General features: G+C 59.3%; 1 protein-coding gene across 1 annotated transcript in view; it reads right to left on the bottom strand.

The window, feature by feature from the left end:
- The window catches only part of RTN4RL1 (reticulon 4 receptor like 1), a 29,853-nt gene extending 12,088 nt beyond the window's left edge, over positions 1-17,765 (bottom strand). The window contains exon 1 of the mRNA XM_038158363.1: positions 17,378-17,765. Within this exon, the coding sequence (XP_038014291.1) occupies positions 17,378-17,390 (13 nt within the window). The 5' untranslated portion in view covers positions 17,391-17,765. The remainder of the gene's footprint in view (positions 1-17,377) is intronic.
- Between the last annotated feature and the right edge of the window lie 231 nt (positions 17,766-17,996).

The following is a 17,996-nucleotide window of genomic DNA, read 5'->3' as shown; positions in this document are numbered from 1 at the left end:
GAGCTACGCAGGGATTCTTTAGGATCAGAAATACAGCCAAAACTGAGCAAATATGAGATGGAAGAGCAAAGTGACAGCTGCCCGGGCTCTCAGTGCACGCTTGGCTGCCCCATCCAACACACATCCACAGGAGATGGAAAAACTGGAAAAGCAGGGATGTGCTGGATGGATCTTCACCTGGCTGGAGCTGGGAGTGGACAGCAACCCAACACAGGGAGGGCAAAGATGGTTTCATGCAGGTATGGCTAATAGGGAGGGCATTAGTCCTATAAACTTGCAATCTTGCTGAGGTCCCGACCCCAGCAGTGTCCTGCGCCGCCGAGATCCACAGGCGAATTCTGTACCGTGCCACATGGGCTCTCTTTCATCATCCCTTTTCAGCCTTTCTGCATTTGAGATTTACTGGATGTCCTTGTGTTTGGTGGAGAAGAGGGCAAATTGGAGCCTGTCGTGTACCTTCTTCCTCATTCAGCAGCACATCATTCTGCCTGCAGCAGGGGGGAAGGAGACGGACAGGCAGGCATCAAAGCTGCTGGCTCTGTCACATTTTCTTCCCCCCAACCAAAAAAGAAGTGTTGGCGTCATTTGGAGCCCAGCCCGCAGCCTCAGGTCTCTCTCCCACACCCAAAAAGGGCAGCAGCACCTTTCCCTGTGCCCTTGGTCTCCTCTCAGGGCGACGCCACGAGCCCTCCAAGTGAACATCCCTGCGGGTCAGCAGCAGAGAGAGCACTGCAGATTCCAGCAAAACCCCATCCCCACTGGAGCCAGCATGCTGGGTCATGAGCACGGCTGCCTTTCAGAGACCTCTCCTGTGCTTTGCACTCAACTTTTTACCAGCTCATGAAAAAGGCAGTGATAAAAGCAGAGCAGTGTGAATAGCTGAGCTGTGCTGCTCCTCTGGCCGGCATCCGGGGCCGTTCGGAGGCTTAATGAGCCCGTAGGAAATGCCATGTGCCCAGCTGGATGTTGGGCATTGTCACTCTCCCACACAGCTCTTGGGGTGTGTGGGGATGTGGGGGACCTGAGGACTGAGCAGCAACGCTTTGCCAACCCCCTGGAATCCGAATGTTTGGAGCAGTTGGGTGCTGGGAATTAATGCGCAAGCGATGAACGTGGTCAGGACACGGCACTCTGCTAATATCCTGCTTTGTCTAGCTCCAGTGCCGGTATTCCATCCCAAAATATCCCCCTGAACATCCCTCTGGGAGTGGACTTGGTGGAGATGCTGCACATCCCCCAGCACCACGCAAATGCCTGCATTAAAAGCTTAATAAAAATAGCTTGATAACGGGATGTGTTCCCATCACCGGCAGCTCTCGAGCCCGCCGCCGATCCTGTGCCTCCAACACAGCAAGGCCAAGTAATTATGGGATGGGGCTGCAAGGTCCTGACAGTCTAATTTCTATTAATTACAGCCTGGGTAGGATCCTGTCAGTGTGGAAAGGGGAGATGGGGAGATGGGAAATCATTGCAGGGCCGGGAAGGTGCTGAAGGTTGGTGGTGCCGACCGGCAGCGGCCAAAAGATCTGGGCTGGCCACAGCAAGGAGGGGTTTGTGGTGAGAAGCAACAGGTTGGGCTGGATGGAGCGATGGGGATGTTCTACCCTCCTCCTCCCCATGTCGTGTGGCTCAAACGCACGTTTTGCAAAGTTAAAACAAATTGCAAGGAGCGGAAATCGGCAGTTTTAAGGGAAAAGAAAAGAAAACAAAAATAAGATCTTGGCAGAAGGATAAAGGAAGGCAACTGAAATGCTCATTAAAACTGAGGGCCCCACTTCCCCGTCCAAGTGGTCACATCTCTGGAGGTTCCCAGATCCTTTGAAATGCCTTGTCAGACAAAGTCTTTCATCCTACCTGATTCTGGCTAAATTCATGGACCCAGAAATTTTCACTGGAAGCGTGAAAGACAGAACGACTCCATTCTGACTTTTCACTTCCCATCTGATTGCTGTTGATACAATTTATTCCTATGACAGCATCTGCTGCTTTCATGGGTTTTTTATTCTGAAGTACAACTCGTCTTTGTTAGTCCCATTTTCGGGCCTTTCATCATTTGAGTCACAACATAAAAGGCATTTAAACACTCCTGCTTGGAAACCAGGCTGGGAGAGGGTGGGAGCAAGGAGATACCATGTCACCCCCGCCCCAGCCCTCCTCTGACACGGGATGGGCTGTCCTGTGGGTGTGCCACAACCCTTTTGTGCTCCCACAAGGATGCAGTGATGGGGATGCAGTGGTTCCATTTTGGAGTGATGCTGTGAAATCCAGATGTGCTTTGAGGTGCAGAGCCCTGCAGACCACATCTCTGTTGGGACAGCATGTCTCTCACCTACCACTGACCCAAGGAGTGTTTCCAGGAGCTCTGTGCCCTCCTCATCAACCAAACCTCTCATTAGACAGCTAATTGCCTTTTGCTCTGCAGCTCCAGAGCAGGCTGTGGTGCTCAGCTCTCCATGCCCCTGTGCTGGGGGGCTCTGCCACACCTCACTGCCACCCACACCCCTCTGCACTCACCAGGGACCCTTGTCCCCACCAGTGCCAGCAGATCCCGCCCTGCCCTGGCATCTGCCGAGCTGCTGGAGGCACTGGGGAGTTCAGAGCTACCCACAGAAAATTGGAGTCTAATAATAGCTGCGTGGTGTTGCACCAGCAGAGAGCTGGAACAGCTACGTCTGGCAGGGAGAGGCCACCGCTGGCTCCTGTCTGCTCAGCTGGAAGAACAGCGCCTTTCCCGGGATGCTCCTCCCTGCAGCCCCCGCTGCGGCTGACAGACCCCTCTCCACACTCCAAGGATTCCCTGCCCCAGCAGCGTGGCTCACACCCCTCCCAAACCCTGCCCCGGGGCTCCACACCTGTGACAGGGTCTGGACCATGTGGAAAAGCCACTGCGGGCACAGGATGGGCAGGACTCGCCCACCACACCCCTGCATGAGCATCTCTGGGATGTGGCGGCCTCTCCCCCTCCTGCTTTAATTCCCCTGCTGAATTTTCCACTCCAGCAGGCATTGCTGGCACCTGAGCATCCTCCAGCAACATCCCTCATCCCACCTGGTGTCTCTCATCCTGGATCCCTTCCCTTGTCCCCCAGCTCCCAGGAAAGTGAGCGCAGCTGGAAACTGTGCCGCTGCTTATTGGAATAACCTTTCAGGATTCATTTAGTGCCGCTTGCTTCCACCCCACCTTTCCACCGTCAGCACTTTACTAATTGCAACTTTTAACTCCTTGTGCCCAGGTAGCCTGAGAGCAGCAGCTGCTGTAAGGAACGGGGTCCCTCTGCCCCCCATCTCTCCTTGCTCCTCAGATAAAGGGTCAGCCTGGTGAAGCATGAGCACCACGCTCACCCCAGCCTGCGTGACCCCACTCCTGCTCCCGGCTCACCCCACGAGATCCTGCTCTGGGGAAAGATCACCCCAGAAGACCACAAATCCCAGGCAAAATCCCAGCCATCACCTGGGAGCATCAATCAGCGCATGGCTGGGCAGGGAAGAGGCGAGAGATCCCGACGGCTATCGGAGCACTGTCTGCCTGAGACTTATTAAATTATGGCTCTCGAGTTCAGCATCTGAGCCCAGCGCGCCGGGGACCGGGCGGGCGGGGGGTGGGTTACAGCCCCCTAATTCAATCACGGGGCAGAGCTGGTGGGGAAGAAGAGCTGTCGCTGTCAACACAGAGAAAATGAGGCTTCCACAGCTTCCTGGATGGCTCTGCCCGCTGACCCCCCAGTGCACTAGGAATGGCTGCGTGTCACTGTTAAGGGCTGGGGTCTGGTCCTGTGCTGGTGTGGCATCAGAGCCAGCACACAGGATTGCTCTGATCCGAGGCCACCTGCACTGAAAGGTGGGATGTTGCCAGCTCTGCTGCCACACAGCTTTCTGTCCAAAGAGAAAACGAGCCAAGAAAGTACATTTTCAGGAAACTGAAGTGTTTTTTACGTAAGTGCAAGAGCAGGGCAGGAGGAAGGTGAGATGCTGTTTCCCAGCTGACACCATGAACCAGCGAGTGTGACTAAAACTTGGGAATGCTTTGCACAGGGGTTCAGGCACTCTGGTGATGCCTACGGCATTGAAACCTCAGCAGCTGCTCAGGGAGATGAGGACAGAGGGACATAATCAGGTAGGAAAGAGAGGAGAGAGCTGGGAAGGCAGATGCTTTCCCTGAAAGCACTTCCAAGGTCAACGCTTAAATGTGGAGCAGAGCGAGGATTTGGCTCAGGCAGGGGAGAGGAACCAGCCGGGATGCTCAGAGGGAGGCAGAGGAACGCCCAGCTCCCACACCAGCACAGAATTACCCAGCCGAGGGCTGAGGGAGGCACCCAGACAAGGTCACAGTCCCACCGGAGCGGCACGGGCGGCGAGGGAGCTCCGGCTGTGCCGGCTCCTGCCTCCGCGGCAGCAAATTCAATCGTGGCAAATAACAGAGTGGAACAAAACCCAGCAATGCAATAAAACCTCCCGGCGCCTTGTTCACCTGAAGCCCGAGCAGCCGGGGCTCACACAGGAGATGGCACGGCCTCTGCGGGCAGCCTGGTGTCTGGGGAGCCCGGCAAGGGTTTGGGATGGCCCTTGGTGAGCTTTTGACGGGTGACAGTTCATCCCGAGGCTCACGGGAGGAGGGGGACGGCGGGATTTCTCAGCAAGGGAGAGCTGCTGATTCCTTAAGAAGCGGAGAGGTGAAATCCAATTGTGCAGCATCCACGGCTGCCATTAACCTGTCTGTGTACTCCCGCGGCCGCCCATCCCTCTCCGCCTGACAGCCGGGGCTGCCCGGCACTCGCTGCCCCGGCTGCCCGGGGATTTGTGTCTGCCCGTGCAGCGGCACACGGCCCTGCCGCAGGCTTTTCTCCCGTGCTCCGCGCTGCTTCCAAAATGGAGCGCTGGCCGAAGATCCCCTGGTGAGCCGGGGAGCCGCGGAACTGATTCCTGGAGAAGGAGAAACGGTGGCAGCGGGTGATGGGCGGCTGCAGGAGGAGCCGCCGGGGCAAACCACAGCTCCCAGCTGAGGCCAGAACGATATTGGCATCAAACTTCCTTGAAGGAGGGTCCTGAGGACATTCCTTGGGAGTCCTGAGACATCCCTTGGGCATTCAGCTGGTAGTATCATCTCCATCAAGAGAGTGTTTAGATCGAGGGATCTTAACTTGGAAGCACAGATGGGTTTGTGCCAGGGCTGCACATTCCTGGGGGAGGCAGCCAGGTGGGCATTAGAGGGGTCTGTGCTGCCAGACATTCAGCTGGAGCCCCCTCAGATGTGCCAGCAGCGGCTGGCAGGGGGAAAAGGCAGGATCTGGACCCTTTTGCTCAGCCCCACACTTTTCCCGGCCCACAGGGAGGCGGAGAGCAGGCTGGTGGAGAAGGGAAGGGAGAGGAGAGGCGGGGAGCAGGGAGGAGGTGCAGCCAGCCCCACCAACCGCCTCGCCTCTCTGCATCCCAGTTCCATTTGCAGATTTATTAAATCGAGAGCCAATTCCGACATAATTTCTTTCAAGCAGCTCCACCTCGCAGGTGTGCGGAATTTATTTGAGATAAAGAAAACCATTACAGAGAGACAGCAATCTTCAAAGACCACCTCGGAGACCTGAGAGAAATAAAAACACTAGCCCGTGCAAATGTGCAATTAAGTTTCAGAATACTCCTGCTCCATGAAAAGCTCCGTCCCTGCAGAGAACAGGCCTTTAAGGCAATTTTCCCAAACCCTATTCAGCATTCACTCAAAAATGCCTTTTTAAAACAACATGTGAATTTTTTTTCCCCTCTCTGCCTCACTCCTCCTCCTCTCTGCGCTTGCTCCATCACTTCCAGGTGGGACACAGACAGCTCTGGTGGGGATGTGTTTCCTCCCCATTTGGAGGGGGACATGAGGCACAGGAGGGGTCCCATCCACACAGGCACAGCTCTGTCACAACCTCCAGTCATGTCAGATCCACAAACCAGGAATTTTCAGAGCTACTCTTGTTATTCAAGGAGACCATGACACCAGCATGGCCCCGCCTGGGGACAATTTGCCAACTATTCCCAGTCGAAGGATCTTCATATCCCTTATTCATGGGTCATTCTCTGCTTGGTGATTAATTAAAAATGCATAATTAACCTGTGGAACACACATGCCATGAGGTATCGGGGAGGCCAGGAGCTTAGTGGGATTCGGGGGAGGATTATATGTTTAAATGGATAATGAGAACATCTGGTGGTACATTAACAGGGATGAAGGAGAATTAGGGAGAAGAGCTTGGCCAGGCGCCGGCACAGGGTGCGGGAGGGCGACCACGGGGCTGGCTCCAGGAGGGCACTGCTGGTCCAGCCCCAAGCTTGGCAGAGACACCAACACATCCCTGCACCCTTGGGAAGCGTGATTTTGGGAATGAGTGGGTGTGTCTGGGAACGAGGCAGTGACAGAGGTGTCACCACAGGGCTGGTTGCCTTCGGGTTGGAGGTGGCTGCCCGGGACAGCAGGATGGTCACAGTGCTGCCAACTCCTTGCCAGAACACCCAACCCAGTGGCCACCTCTTGTCCATGGAAACCTGTGGCATGACCGTGACTGCTGGAGACACCCTGATAAATCAGCCACAGTGTCCTTAAAACCCCAGGAGAGCACCCATCAGCTGCAGCACTTCCTGCAGGTGACACCACGCCTGCGTGCACAGCCATCCGTGCTGCTGGTGGCGAGCTCTGAAGTCGTGGCACGCGACCAAGAATCCAAGGAAAAGTGCAGGAGACACAAAAGCAAGCCTCAGCCAACCTGGCCACGCAGGGTATGTCAGCCCAAGGGTGTGCAGCCCACGCAAGAGGCAGTTCCTGGGGGTCTCCAGCTTCTGAACAACGCGTGGCTCCCAGGACTGAGCCTGGCACACACCTTCTCCCTGTGGCAGCATCCCTCATCCCCCTCAGGCTCCACACAGAATTACAGACACCACCCACCATCCCCCTTGCATAGACCATGTGCTTTGCTTCACCTCTTTCCCCCAGCCTCAGAAGTTTTCTTAGAAAATCCTGGCAGCCACAGCCAGCGACTCCGAGAGCAAACTCCGGGATGACGACAGGATTACTAAATCCCTGTCAGCAAACAGGGCTCAAGCAGCTGCTCTTTTGCATTGTAAATCCGCTGCTCCACTCTTTGCACCAACTGATGGTTGTGCAAGGCCTGGGAGCCACAACCTCTTGGGGTGAAAAGCACTGAGGGCTCTCAGCAACGTCCCCAAGAACTGGGGGGGATCCTCAGCTCTTCACCCCACTGCATCGCCAGGCTCCTGCTTTGCAGCAGCTTGGAGAAGGAGGGGATGCTCAGTGCTCCCAGCAGGACTCTGCGTGCCCTCAATGCCCCTTCACCACTTTGCAGAGGCGATGCCACCAACTCAGCAAGACTGGGCAGCCAGAGGGATTTTGGGTGTCGTGGCCCCTCTGGACTCGCTGCTGGTCCCCTGGGACGAGGTGGCTGCAGCACATCGTGCTCAGCCTGCCGAGCACGGCCGGGGCCTGCCGGGCCGGGGTTAATCTCGTTGTCACACTTTCCCTCCTTCTTGCTGGCTCGGCGCGCTTTGACCCGCTGTGAAATTGTGGCCAACAGCGCTGAATATTTTAAGAGCAGCAATGCAGTGATGGCCGCGCGGCGGAGCAGCAAGGCAGGCCGGGAGCTGGGCTGGGCCCTCACCTCCCCCCCGCCACCACCAACCCATTAGCACAGTTCAGGGAAACCTAAAAAATTCAAAAGACACTGAAATATGCAGCATTTTTGCTCTCCCTGGAAATGACGCGCTTCGCTTCCCAGATGCTCCCGAGCAGGACGTTGTAAATAAGAGGCTTTATGGCACACGGGGTGTTGCCAACGGGCCTGTGGGATGCTGCAGAGCCCAAACTGACACCCCAATCCCTGTCCTGGGGACAAAGCCACGCCTGGGGGCTTGGAACAGACTGCACTGGCATCAACGCCCATCCTCACTAGCGCAGTGCAGCCATTAGAGGAGATTCCCCTCTCCATCCTTGGCCCCTGCTGGCTGCTCCCTGCCCCTTTCCCCCCCGGGTATCCCCTGGGCAGGTCCCTCCTCCCCTCCCTCGGCCGGGCAGGACGCTGGTGCCGCAGGACCTGACGCAAACACCTGTCCTCAGCACTTCTGCTATCTGGGGCACAGCAGAGCAGCAGCGGCGAGGAATTAAAAAAAAAAAAAAAAAAGAAAGGAAAAAAAAGAAGAAGGCCTATTTGCATAAAGCTTCCGAAAAAGAGGAGCTGGAGCCTGAGTCTGGAGAGCTGGAATATCAGTCAGGGACCACTGGAGCTGGTAGGAAGTGCACTAAGTATTTGGGAAGCGTCACCAGGACCTGGGCACGTTCTGCCACCAGGTCCCTGCGTATCCCCAAAGTGCTGCCCCAGGGCTTGACACCCCATCTAGGGGCGACACTGGGACACTTTTGTATTCAGGTCTTAAGAGGGCAGATTAATCGCCATGTGCTGCATCCGTCATGCGCAGGGATATATATTCTTCTCAGAATTTACAAGTAGTTCTGTCTGAGAAATAAACAACTGGAGATAAAAATTACATTGTCACCGTGCAGGTGTGATCGATGGGCAGGACAAGCCCTCGGAGTGCCAGCGAGGTGCCACTGCCACAACCTGCCCAGGGAGTGCCAGCACCTGGGACAGCTGGGAGATGCCAAAGGGACTCCAGGAAAGGCAGTGGGATGTACTCCACCAACCCCAGCCCTTTGTGTCTCTGTCCCAAAAGCCAGGAAAAGTGGGAACAGCCACCAAGGCCATCCCCAAGTGAGGTAGATGCCTGGAGAAAACGATGCTGGTGATGGGTGACCAGGATGCAGCCGTGGGAAGGTGCCTGGAGCAAAGCAGTCAGTGGCAGAGGGGGATGCAGCCCCCAGGTCAGCTCCTTGTAAAAGCCTCTTGGGCTCTGTCTCAAGCCCCAGATCCTCCTCTCCAGTGTGTTTCCAAGGTCAGCAGTGGGCAAAAGACAGAGCCAGGCCGGCAGCCACTGGATTCCCCAGGGATGTGAGAGAAGGATTGATGCAGTTTACACCAAGCCCCTTTCTCGTTTGGTTTCTCCTTCATCCTTCTCTGCTTCCCGTGGCTGCATTGCCTTGGCCCAGCTTGTCAGGGAGTGACAGAGCACATTGCCTGCTGGGGTCACTCCCTGGGGAGGGACAGGCATTGGCTCCCTCACAGTTTAAATCTGAATTCACACTGAAAGCGCTAAAAAAGCTCTGCGTGGATCCTCTTCCTAGCCTTGGGCATCCTGAGGAGTCATGACTCGGCTCAGCCTGCCGGGATGGAGATCCCAAAACCATCTGGGGACATCCAGCTGCCCCTGAGGCGGGTGCCTGGCTCCAGGCTGGCACCCAGCAGCTGGTCCAGCAACTGCCTTCAGTCTATTAATAAAGCTGGAGCAGCTGGTGGAGCATCCACCGCCAGGGCTCGGGATTTATCCACACCGCTCTGCCTTATCAGCCATGCTTTTCACAAGCACTTAAATTCAGGAGGAAAAGGAAAAAGTGAAATCAGATAGAAATGCAGGTCTGTTTGCTGTTTTCTCCAATGAAATGGTTCTGGGTAAACAGCAGACGCCTTTGATGAAATCCCAGCAGGCTTAAACAATAAAGCTGGTTACAAACTCAATCTGGCGCAGATATCAGATCTGAAATTGTTTCAAAAAACATGTCAACATTTTCTAATGCTGCTGCAAAACTTCCTCGGCACTTTGCCACAAGCTGCATCTGTGACGCAGGACCTGCGCCGCTGTCCCAGCTCGTGCTCCCACTGCTGCCCTTCCCAGGGGGAGCCCTGCCCTGGCACCTCTGCAGCCCTCTGCCTGCTGGGGGACCCTGAGCTGCAGGAAGATGCTCAGCAGCATCACCTGGGAGGCAGGAGATGCACATTCCCAGCCCCGTGCTGTGCTCGGGGCACGCTGGGCTGTTTCCAGCTGTAAATGCAGTTCCCATCCCCAGGCACAGCCTGGCTGAGGGTTTGCAGTGCTGGGTGAGGGGCATCAGGCAGCGTGGGCATCCCTCTCACCACATCCAGGGATGGAATTCAGCTGAGGGTTCATCCCAGGTGTTACCAAGGACAACTGACTTTTCCATGGAAAAACAATTTGCAAAGCCTTGTGGTGGCAGAGGAACACAGCCTGGTGCCCCTCCTGGGTTCTGCCTCCCGTGTGCCACCTCTGCATCCCGCTGGGACACCAGGGCAGGATGAGGCTGCATGGGGATGCACAGGTCCAGCTGATGGAATGCCTGGCTGGGGCAAAGCTTGGTCCCTCTCCTACGGGCGGTGGGCACAACAGGGACCATCTAGCGCAGGGCAGCTGGGCCAGGGTGACAGAAATCTGGCAGCTCCATCGCTGTTGGAGTGACAGGGACCATCCAAACTTGGAGAACATGCAGAGCTAGAGTGCAATGAGGCAGGTCCTGCGCTGGCTTTGCCAGTTCCAGCCTGCCAGTTACCTGGCACTGGCACTTCCCAAACTCTGTCAGCACCTGGGGTCTCTGGAGGACAGCAGGGGACACAGGGGTGAGAGGATGAGGAGGAAGACGCACACTTAGTCCCACCACAAACACTGTCTTGGCTGTGGTTAAAAAGCCAGCACCGGCTCTAAAGGCATTTGGGGTCTCCCAAAGGCTCCCACCTCCACCCATAAGGGATCTGCTCCCCGAGTGTGGGGTGAGACACACTTATCCCATGTTGGATCCAGCCCTACACACACCCCATCCCACACCCCAAGGAAGCCCCCAGCCCAGAGCTGATGCCTGCCACAGCTCATGTCCCGTGTGGCTGTGATGAAGCAGCAGAACCTTCATCCCGCCCAGAACTGGAAATGACAAAGGGGATGGAGGAGCGGAAAATCGGGGCACGAGGAAGAGGATGAGGAGGGCAGGCAGCCCTGGGGGGGTGCAGGGGGCCAAGCCTGAGCCCCGGAGCAGCACAGGGGATGTGGCAGAGCTGACCCCTCTGCAGAGGTTGCCTCTGCCATCGATCCCTGTTGCACTCAGGCTCATTAGGGCCGGGGAGCTGCTGCGAGCGGCTGCTGCAGGAGACAGACGGGGGGAGCGCTCGCTGTGGCTCCCTGGATCGTATTAAATATTTACTTTGTTTTGTTTTGTTTTTCCCAGCTATATTGATCAGAGATGGAGTGGGGAGGGGCGTGGGGGGAGCAAGGGGGTGCTGTTGGATGCTGGGAGGGAAAAGCAGAGGAAACGACTGAGCTGGGAAACGGGGACAGACCGTGTCAGGGCGTTCCCAAGGGATTCACCTGCTCTCCCAAGGGACACCCAGTGCTGTCACCCTACAGAGATGCTCCCCCTCAGAGCCATTCATCCCCTTCAGAGTCGGCATGGGCATCACCAGCACACGGGGGGAGCAGTGGGGCAGCATCCACTCCCCATCCCACACCAGCCCCGTCTCCAGGGATGCGGGATGGGAGGGATGCCCAAGGCAAAAGCATCTCATAGGTCGGGGTATCCCCCCGCCCCGGGCCGGGAGGTGCCCCCCGCATCCAGGCTGGGCCCCGGGAGCGGCCGCGCAGTCGGCACTGTTTCTATTTCGAGAGGAGCTCTACTGGAAAAGGAACAAAAGCCGAGGGAAGCTATAAATAGCCGCCTCCTTCACACCAGCGCCTCCTCCGCCCCAGCATCCCGAGGCCGGGGGGCTCCCGGAGCCTGGCCCGGGCTCAGCCCCACTGCCAAACCCCCTCCACGTCTTCGAGCCAACATCTCCATCTGAAAACCAGAGGGAATAATAAGCCGGGGAGTATCTGCCGCCGAGGCAGAACCGGCTCTGAGCAGCGGTGTGCCGAGTTACCCGGCGGCTCTGCCCAGCCACAGCCCCGTGCCCCGGCGGATTTGCCGCTGCCCAGCCGGGCTCTGCACCCAAAAACACCCCGCGGGGACGGACTGCACCACCTGGGGATGCTCCTCTTGTCCCTGGCCCTGTCTGCGGCTGGCAGGGAGCAGGAAGAGCCGAGTAGCTCGGGCAGACCTACTTTCAAGGCTTTAATCCTTTTTGCTTAAAGAATCTTTTTTTTTCCCTCTCCCCTCTCTTTCTTTTTTTTCCCTTTCTTTTCCTTTCCGTGCGGCAAAGATGGGGTCTGATCAGAGGAGAGACGCAGGGAGCTGACAAGCTGCGGCGTACGGAGAGAAAGGAGAAAGAAATACATATTTATTACCCTCAATTATTAAAAAATAGATAGCAGCAGATCTTAGGCCCTGGCAGAGGCACTGCAGAGTCGTTTGTCTGAGGACTATTTTGTTTTTTAAATTCCATTGAAATTATAATACTCTGGGCTTGTTAGCACAAACACCCCAGCATATCCCTGCCGAGGGGGGATCATCCCAGCCCCTCTGCTGGCTCGGGTGTGCTTCCCGCAGGGTGGCTGTATCCAGCACCCGATGGGATGCCGAATTTGCAGGCAGCGGGGAGGGAAGCAGGGAGGCTCAGGGAGGCAGGAGCTGGCAGCGGATGCAGCCGGCAGCTTTTGTCCCCCTCTGCCTTCCCCCCGCGGGGATCAGAAGGGATCTGCCCGGTGCAAGCACGTACCAAACGCACATGGATACCCAGCTGGGTGAAGGTCTCACGGGCGACATCTTCACCCAGGTCACCTCGGGCCAAGAAAAAGCCCGGTGACATTCTCCGTGCCCAAGGACGGGCTTTGCACCCCTCGGGTGGCACCGTGGGGGTCCCGCGGTCACGGGGATGGGGTTTCCCCGAGCAAACCAACGCAAACGCTGGTGCAAATGCAGCTGGAAAAAAAAAAAAATAGCAAGCGGTTCCCAAGTGCGGCACACGGGGCTGGCGGAGCCGCTGGCACCTCCCCTCCGCTTGCAGGGCTGCTCCGTAAGGAGCCCTGCCAGAGCAGCGGCAGCCAAATTCCCTCCCCGGTAAACAGCGGCCGCATCCTCCCCGGCTGATGGCGATGCCGGGACTTCGGGAGCACGTGGAGCACCTCTGACACCCTCCAGCTCCAGCACCCAGCCCTCCCCACACACAGGATCTGTTTGGATGTGCTGGACCTGCACGGATCTGCCGTGCCATCGCCTCTCCGGGGCCAGATCCCGCTGGCCGTGAGAGACACGGGCCGTGAGAGGAGCCAGCTTTTGGCACCGTGAGCCACCAGAGGGGTCACGGCTCTCCCGGCCCAGGCAGGAGCATCGCTAAAAGCTGCTCACCAAAGCTGGGCGGGCTCCAAGCTGCCGTGCCGGCTCCGAGCCGCTGTGCCAACACCACCGGGAAGCAAGCAGCCAGCGGGCACATATGCTGTTCAAAAGGAAAAGGAGCTTTCTACACCAAATGGAGCATTTTCCGCTTAATAACCCCCAATCCTAATCTGTGCAAAGAAGATTGCCCCCCGCATCTTGCCGTCCTGCATCTGCCGCTCTCCCTGCCCGCACTTAGCACCCGGGCAGAGCCACGGCTGCCCCATCGGCACATGCCCCCGGCAGGAAAAGCAGGAGAAAAACCGGCCACGGGAAAAGCAGGCGATGCCTGGCACCGGGCTCATCTCCTCTGCCAGCAGCGAGCCTTCACCATTTGTCATCAGTAAAAATAATACTCCTAAAAGTGTCCCCCCTCTGATTGCCGGGCGGCAGGCGCAGGGCTGTGGGTTTCCATGGTGATGCTGCTCCGCAGGGATGGCACAGGGGGATCGGTGGGATTGGTGCTTCCTCCGTTTGGGAGATGGGACGTGGTGTTGACATCCGGAGCGAGGACAGCACCAGCCCCGCTGCTGGCACAGGATCCTGAGGCTGAGCCAGCTCTTTCCACCTTAGGCTTGAGCAGCATCACCCAAAATAGCAGGGGAAGAGCAGCCTTGCTGGAGAGGACACGGATGCTCCTATATCCCAGTGGTGCTCCCGAGGCCATGCCCTGCACCCCTGCCCGTGCCAGCTCAGGGATCCCCAGCTCCTCCTCACTGACTCCCACCAGGATCCCCCTTGCTCCTGGCCTCGTGGCTCTCCCTGCAGCCTCCCACTTGTTGCAGCTGCTCTTAAATCAGACTTCAGCCTCCTTCAGCGGGGTCTGAGTGAGGGCAGCACCTCACCCATCCCAGCCTGCTGGGAACTAAACAGGCACCACAGCTGGGGTGTGGGTGCCTGTGCTGCTGCTGCTCCAGCAAAGTGCTCTGCAAACATAATCTGCTCTTAATAACCCAAGTCTCTATTGATCGTGGCTGAACCCTGGAATTGCACTTTGCAAGCAAAGCCCAAGTTTTTGGCTGTTTGGGGGAGACTGGAGCAGCTCCCTGGGGTGGGGATGAGTGGCAGCGTCACCCAGGGGTGCCCCGATGTGGGGCACAGTGGGACAGGTGATGTGGGGCTGAAGTGGCCGTGTCCTGGGTCACTCCTCTGCGAGGGGGCTTTGCCTCTACACTCCCACAGGGGCACTGCCAGGAGCAGGGGACACCCCAGTGGGAGACAGCCCTGGTCACACCTGGCCACCACCACATCCCTCCAGGCTCCCACACTTCCCTGCCTGGTTTTTTCCTTCGAACAAGATTTTGGCTCTTGCTGTCAAAACCCATCAGCGCTCCAGCAGTTTCCAGCAGCCCAAGTTCCTGCCCGGCCCCAAGGCAATTACATCCCACTCATGGCCTCATCCTGCACACCATGGAGCCCCACTGCCCCTGCTGCTGGCCTGTGCCACTGGCTCCAGCACTGCCAGGTGCTTCAGGGAAAGATGGGTGTGAAATCACACAGGAAAATGCATATTTTTACATTTCCCCAGCAGGTTCACTGATGTTTTTAGGGCAGTGCTTCCAGGCCACCTGGAGTGTCACCCACAGCTTCCGGCACCCAGATGGCACTGCGGGGCACCGGGTGTGGCATTTTAGGCAAAAGGTGGCAATAACATCCAGCCAAGCGTGGCCGTGGCTCTGACCCTGCCGGGCTCCATCAGCGCAGGTCACTGAGCAGCCACGGCTCCTTCGCGTCCCGACTCCAGGTCCAGGCAGGTCTCGTCTGCTGAGCCCTCCTCTCTCCCCCCAGCACCACCGCAGGGACAGCCTAGGCCACATCCTGACCCCCTCCCTTGCTTCACCGGGCACAGAGAGCTTGTGGCTTCCTATCAGCTCTTTATGAAATTAAACTTTTATAAGCAGAAAGGTTTCTGGGCTCTTGGCTCCCCGGCGCAAGAACCGCAGTCCAGCCTGCGCCTGCACGCTGCCCACTGACTGCTGCCCTGGCAGGGAGGGATGGAGGCTGGACGCCCCGTCGATGGCATGAGCGATGGAAGGGACAGGGATGTGGCTGCCCATGACCTTGGTGTCATCCTTGACCTGGAAATCTCCTTCTCCTGCATCGCCAGTATTGCACTCCTGCCTGCGGCTGCCTGCGGCCACCTCCGACAAGGCTGTGACACCCTCACCCCAAATGGAGCTGCACCCCACGCTGTCACCCACTGCCACGCACCAGTGACATCCCACCGCACAGAACCCACACTGAACCCCACCAGGGACTCCACAGATGAAGCTCACGGGGTGCAAGAGGCCCAAAATGCCCTCAGGAACAGCAGCACCTGCCCGGCCACGCTGTCACCATCCTGCTGCAAACGACTTTGCCTGTGTGGCACCGCGTGTGAAGCCATCCCCTCGGGGCTGCCTCCCTTGGAGGTGTCACCCATGGCACAGCTCCTGCTGCCTCAAGCCCTGCCGTGGCCCCAGCCCCAAGCCTGGTCCCCGGCAGTGGGACGTGGAAGGCGGTGGCAGTGCCACCATCAGCCCGCGCTGCCACCCACCAGCGCAGCCTTGCCTTGCCACCATCCGTGACCAAATCAGCCACCCCAGAGCCCCACAGAGGAGTTTGGCCCCAGCCCAGCGCCCCAGCAGCAGCTGTCCCCTTGTCCGCTCGCTTCACATGTGGCATGTCCCCTCTGCACCCCGCCTGGGGCAAATGCAGGGGCCGGGGACGCCCTGCCCAGGGACACCTGGCCACGGTGAGGCAGGGAGGGGAGAACCTGTCGGCAGGATGGAGGCCTCCTCTAACTGCCTGTTGAATTATTCAGGAACGGTATTAACTTATAAATGAGTGTGTTTGACTGATTTTGTGGTTGATGTACAGATAAATTCTAATGAAAGACAGCTACAAGATTTTAAATTATTAATTAGACTGCCACTTAACAAAGCCTATTTGGCACTCTATTTCCTTGCTTAACAAGACAAAAACTTTAAGAATAGGTTTTGCTTTAGCCCACAGGCTCTTCAATTTGCATTTTGTTTTTCTAGCTCCGCAAATGAAAGCTGTAGATCTTGACCTTAACAGGCTACCCCTGGTGGGATCCAACCCTGTCGGCAGCCTCGCTGCCTGCCTCCACCTCAGGCTCGCAGTTTCCCAGCCTGGATGATGCTTTTCCTCCAGCCGGCTGCACCGGGGCTGGGATTCGAGGCTGGAAAGCAGGACCGGCTCCAAAGGCTTGGGGTTTGTTCTCAAGTCATGCAGCCGGGCTGGGTGAATCCACCAAACAAAGCTGAGGCGGGAGCCAGAGAAAGGAGCATCCGAGTGCGAGGCCACACAGCCGCAAGGTGACATTTCCCCCAGCGGGAAAAAGCGTCTCTGGGGTGGCAGCGGGGGCTCTGCCCTGCCCGGGGGTCTGCACCCCAATGCTGCACGCACAGCCCTGGCACCTTCTCCGCTGCCCGAGCCTCGTCGGAGAGGGGCATGTGCTGCTGCTGGCGAGGGCAGGGCCTGGGGCTGGGTGGCCGCCCCCTCCCTGGGGCACGGGACGGCAGTGGGGGGGTCCGGCTGATGTCCCCCCGCATGGTACCGCTGTCCCCAGCGCCTCCCCGGGACTGGCCCCGGTGCAGCGGGGCCGGGGGTCCTGCCCCCCCCCGCCCACCGTCCCGGACCCCCCGGGAGGGCCGGCTGCTCCCCTCGCCGTGATGTCACAAAGCTCCCCGATGATGTCCCAGGCGGTTGCCATGGAAATCGCGTGATGTCACAGCGGAGCGATTCTCCTCGGGGGGGGCCGAACGGGACGGCTCGCCCCAACTTCCCCGCCGAACCCCCCGCGCTCCCCGCTGAGCCCCGTTTCCCGTTCCCTCGCCCTGAGGAACGAGCAGCGACCCCCCCCGCGCCCGCCGCATGCCCGCTGCCTCCGGGACCCGCCGTAGCCCGGTGCCCGCGGGACCCGCCGCGTCCCCGGTCCTGCGGGACCCGGCGCCTGCCCTGCCTCCCTCCGCTCCTCCCGGTCTCCCGCCTCCCCCGCCGCGCTGCGCTCCCGCCGGTGCCGCTCCCCGGGGGGTGCCCGAGCCCCGGTGGCGGCGCCGGTAACGCGGTGGCGGCGGGGGGCGCCCGGCGGCGCGGCCCCCAACTTCGGCGGGGAGACAAACTTCGGGGCCGGCCCCGCTGCCCCCGGTGCCCGCGGCAGCCGGTGCCCTCCCGGTGCGGTGCTCACCTTGGCGGAGCATCTTGGAGCCGGGGCGGGCGCGGTCTCCCGGCGGCGGCGGCGGCGGCGGCGGCGGCGCTCAGAGCCTCGGGCGCGGCGGCGGCGAGCGGTAGCGGCGGCGGCGGCTGCTGCTGTACCGGGAACGAGGAGCCGGAGCCCGGGCGAGCGGCCCCCGCGGGGGCATGGCGGGCCGAGCCGCAGCGGCACCGGGGAGCGCCGGCCCCGGAGCACCGGGGAGCGCCGGCCGCGCCTCTGCCCGCCGCGCGTCCCGCCGCCGGCTTTTAGGGGGGAGCCGCCCCCTCGGGGCTGGGGCCGCCGCCGCCCCCCACCCCCTCGGGCAGAGCCTATAAAGGGGTGCCCGGTGCCGGTGCCGCGCTGCCTGCAGCGGCGGGCAGGGCTGGGCAGGGCGGGGCGGGGCAGCGACGGGGCGGGCAGGGCTGGGCCGGGCTGGGCTGGGCCGGGCTGGGCGAGCCCCCCCCCGGGGGGGGGCCCCCCCCTTCCGCCGCCGCCGCCGCCTCTCCCGCCTCCCGTGGACAGTTCGTGAAAGTGCCGCTGCTCCCGTTCCCCGCGCCGCCGCCCTCCCTCCGCCCCACCGGGGGGTATGGCCCAGCGCCGCCCCTCCCGGGGC

Source organism: Motacilla alba, chromosome 19 (genome assembly GCF_015832195.1).
Source record: "Motacilla alba alba isolate MOTALB_02 chromosome 19, Motacilla_alba_V1.0_pri, whole genome shotgun sequence".
Taxonomy (NCBI): domain Eukaryota; kingdom Metazoa; phylum Chordata; class Aves; order Passeriformes; family Motacillidae; genus Motacilla; species Motacilla alba.
Note: the sequence above shows the minus strand (reverse complement) of the source record. Positions and strands in the feature narration are given on the sequence as shown.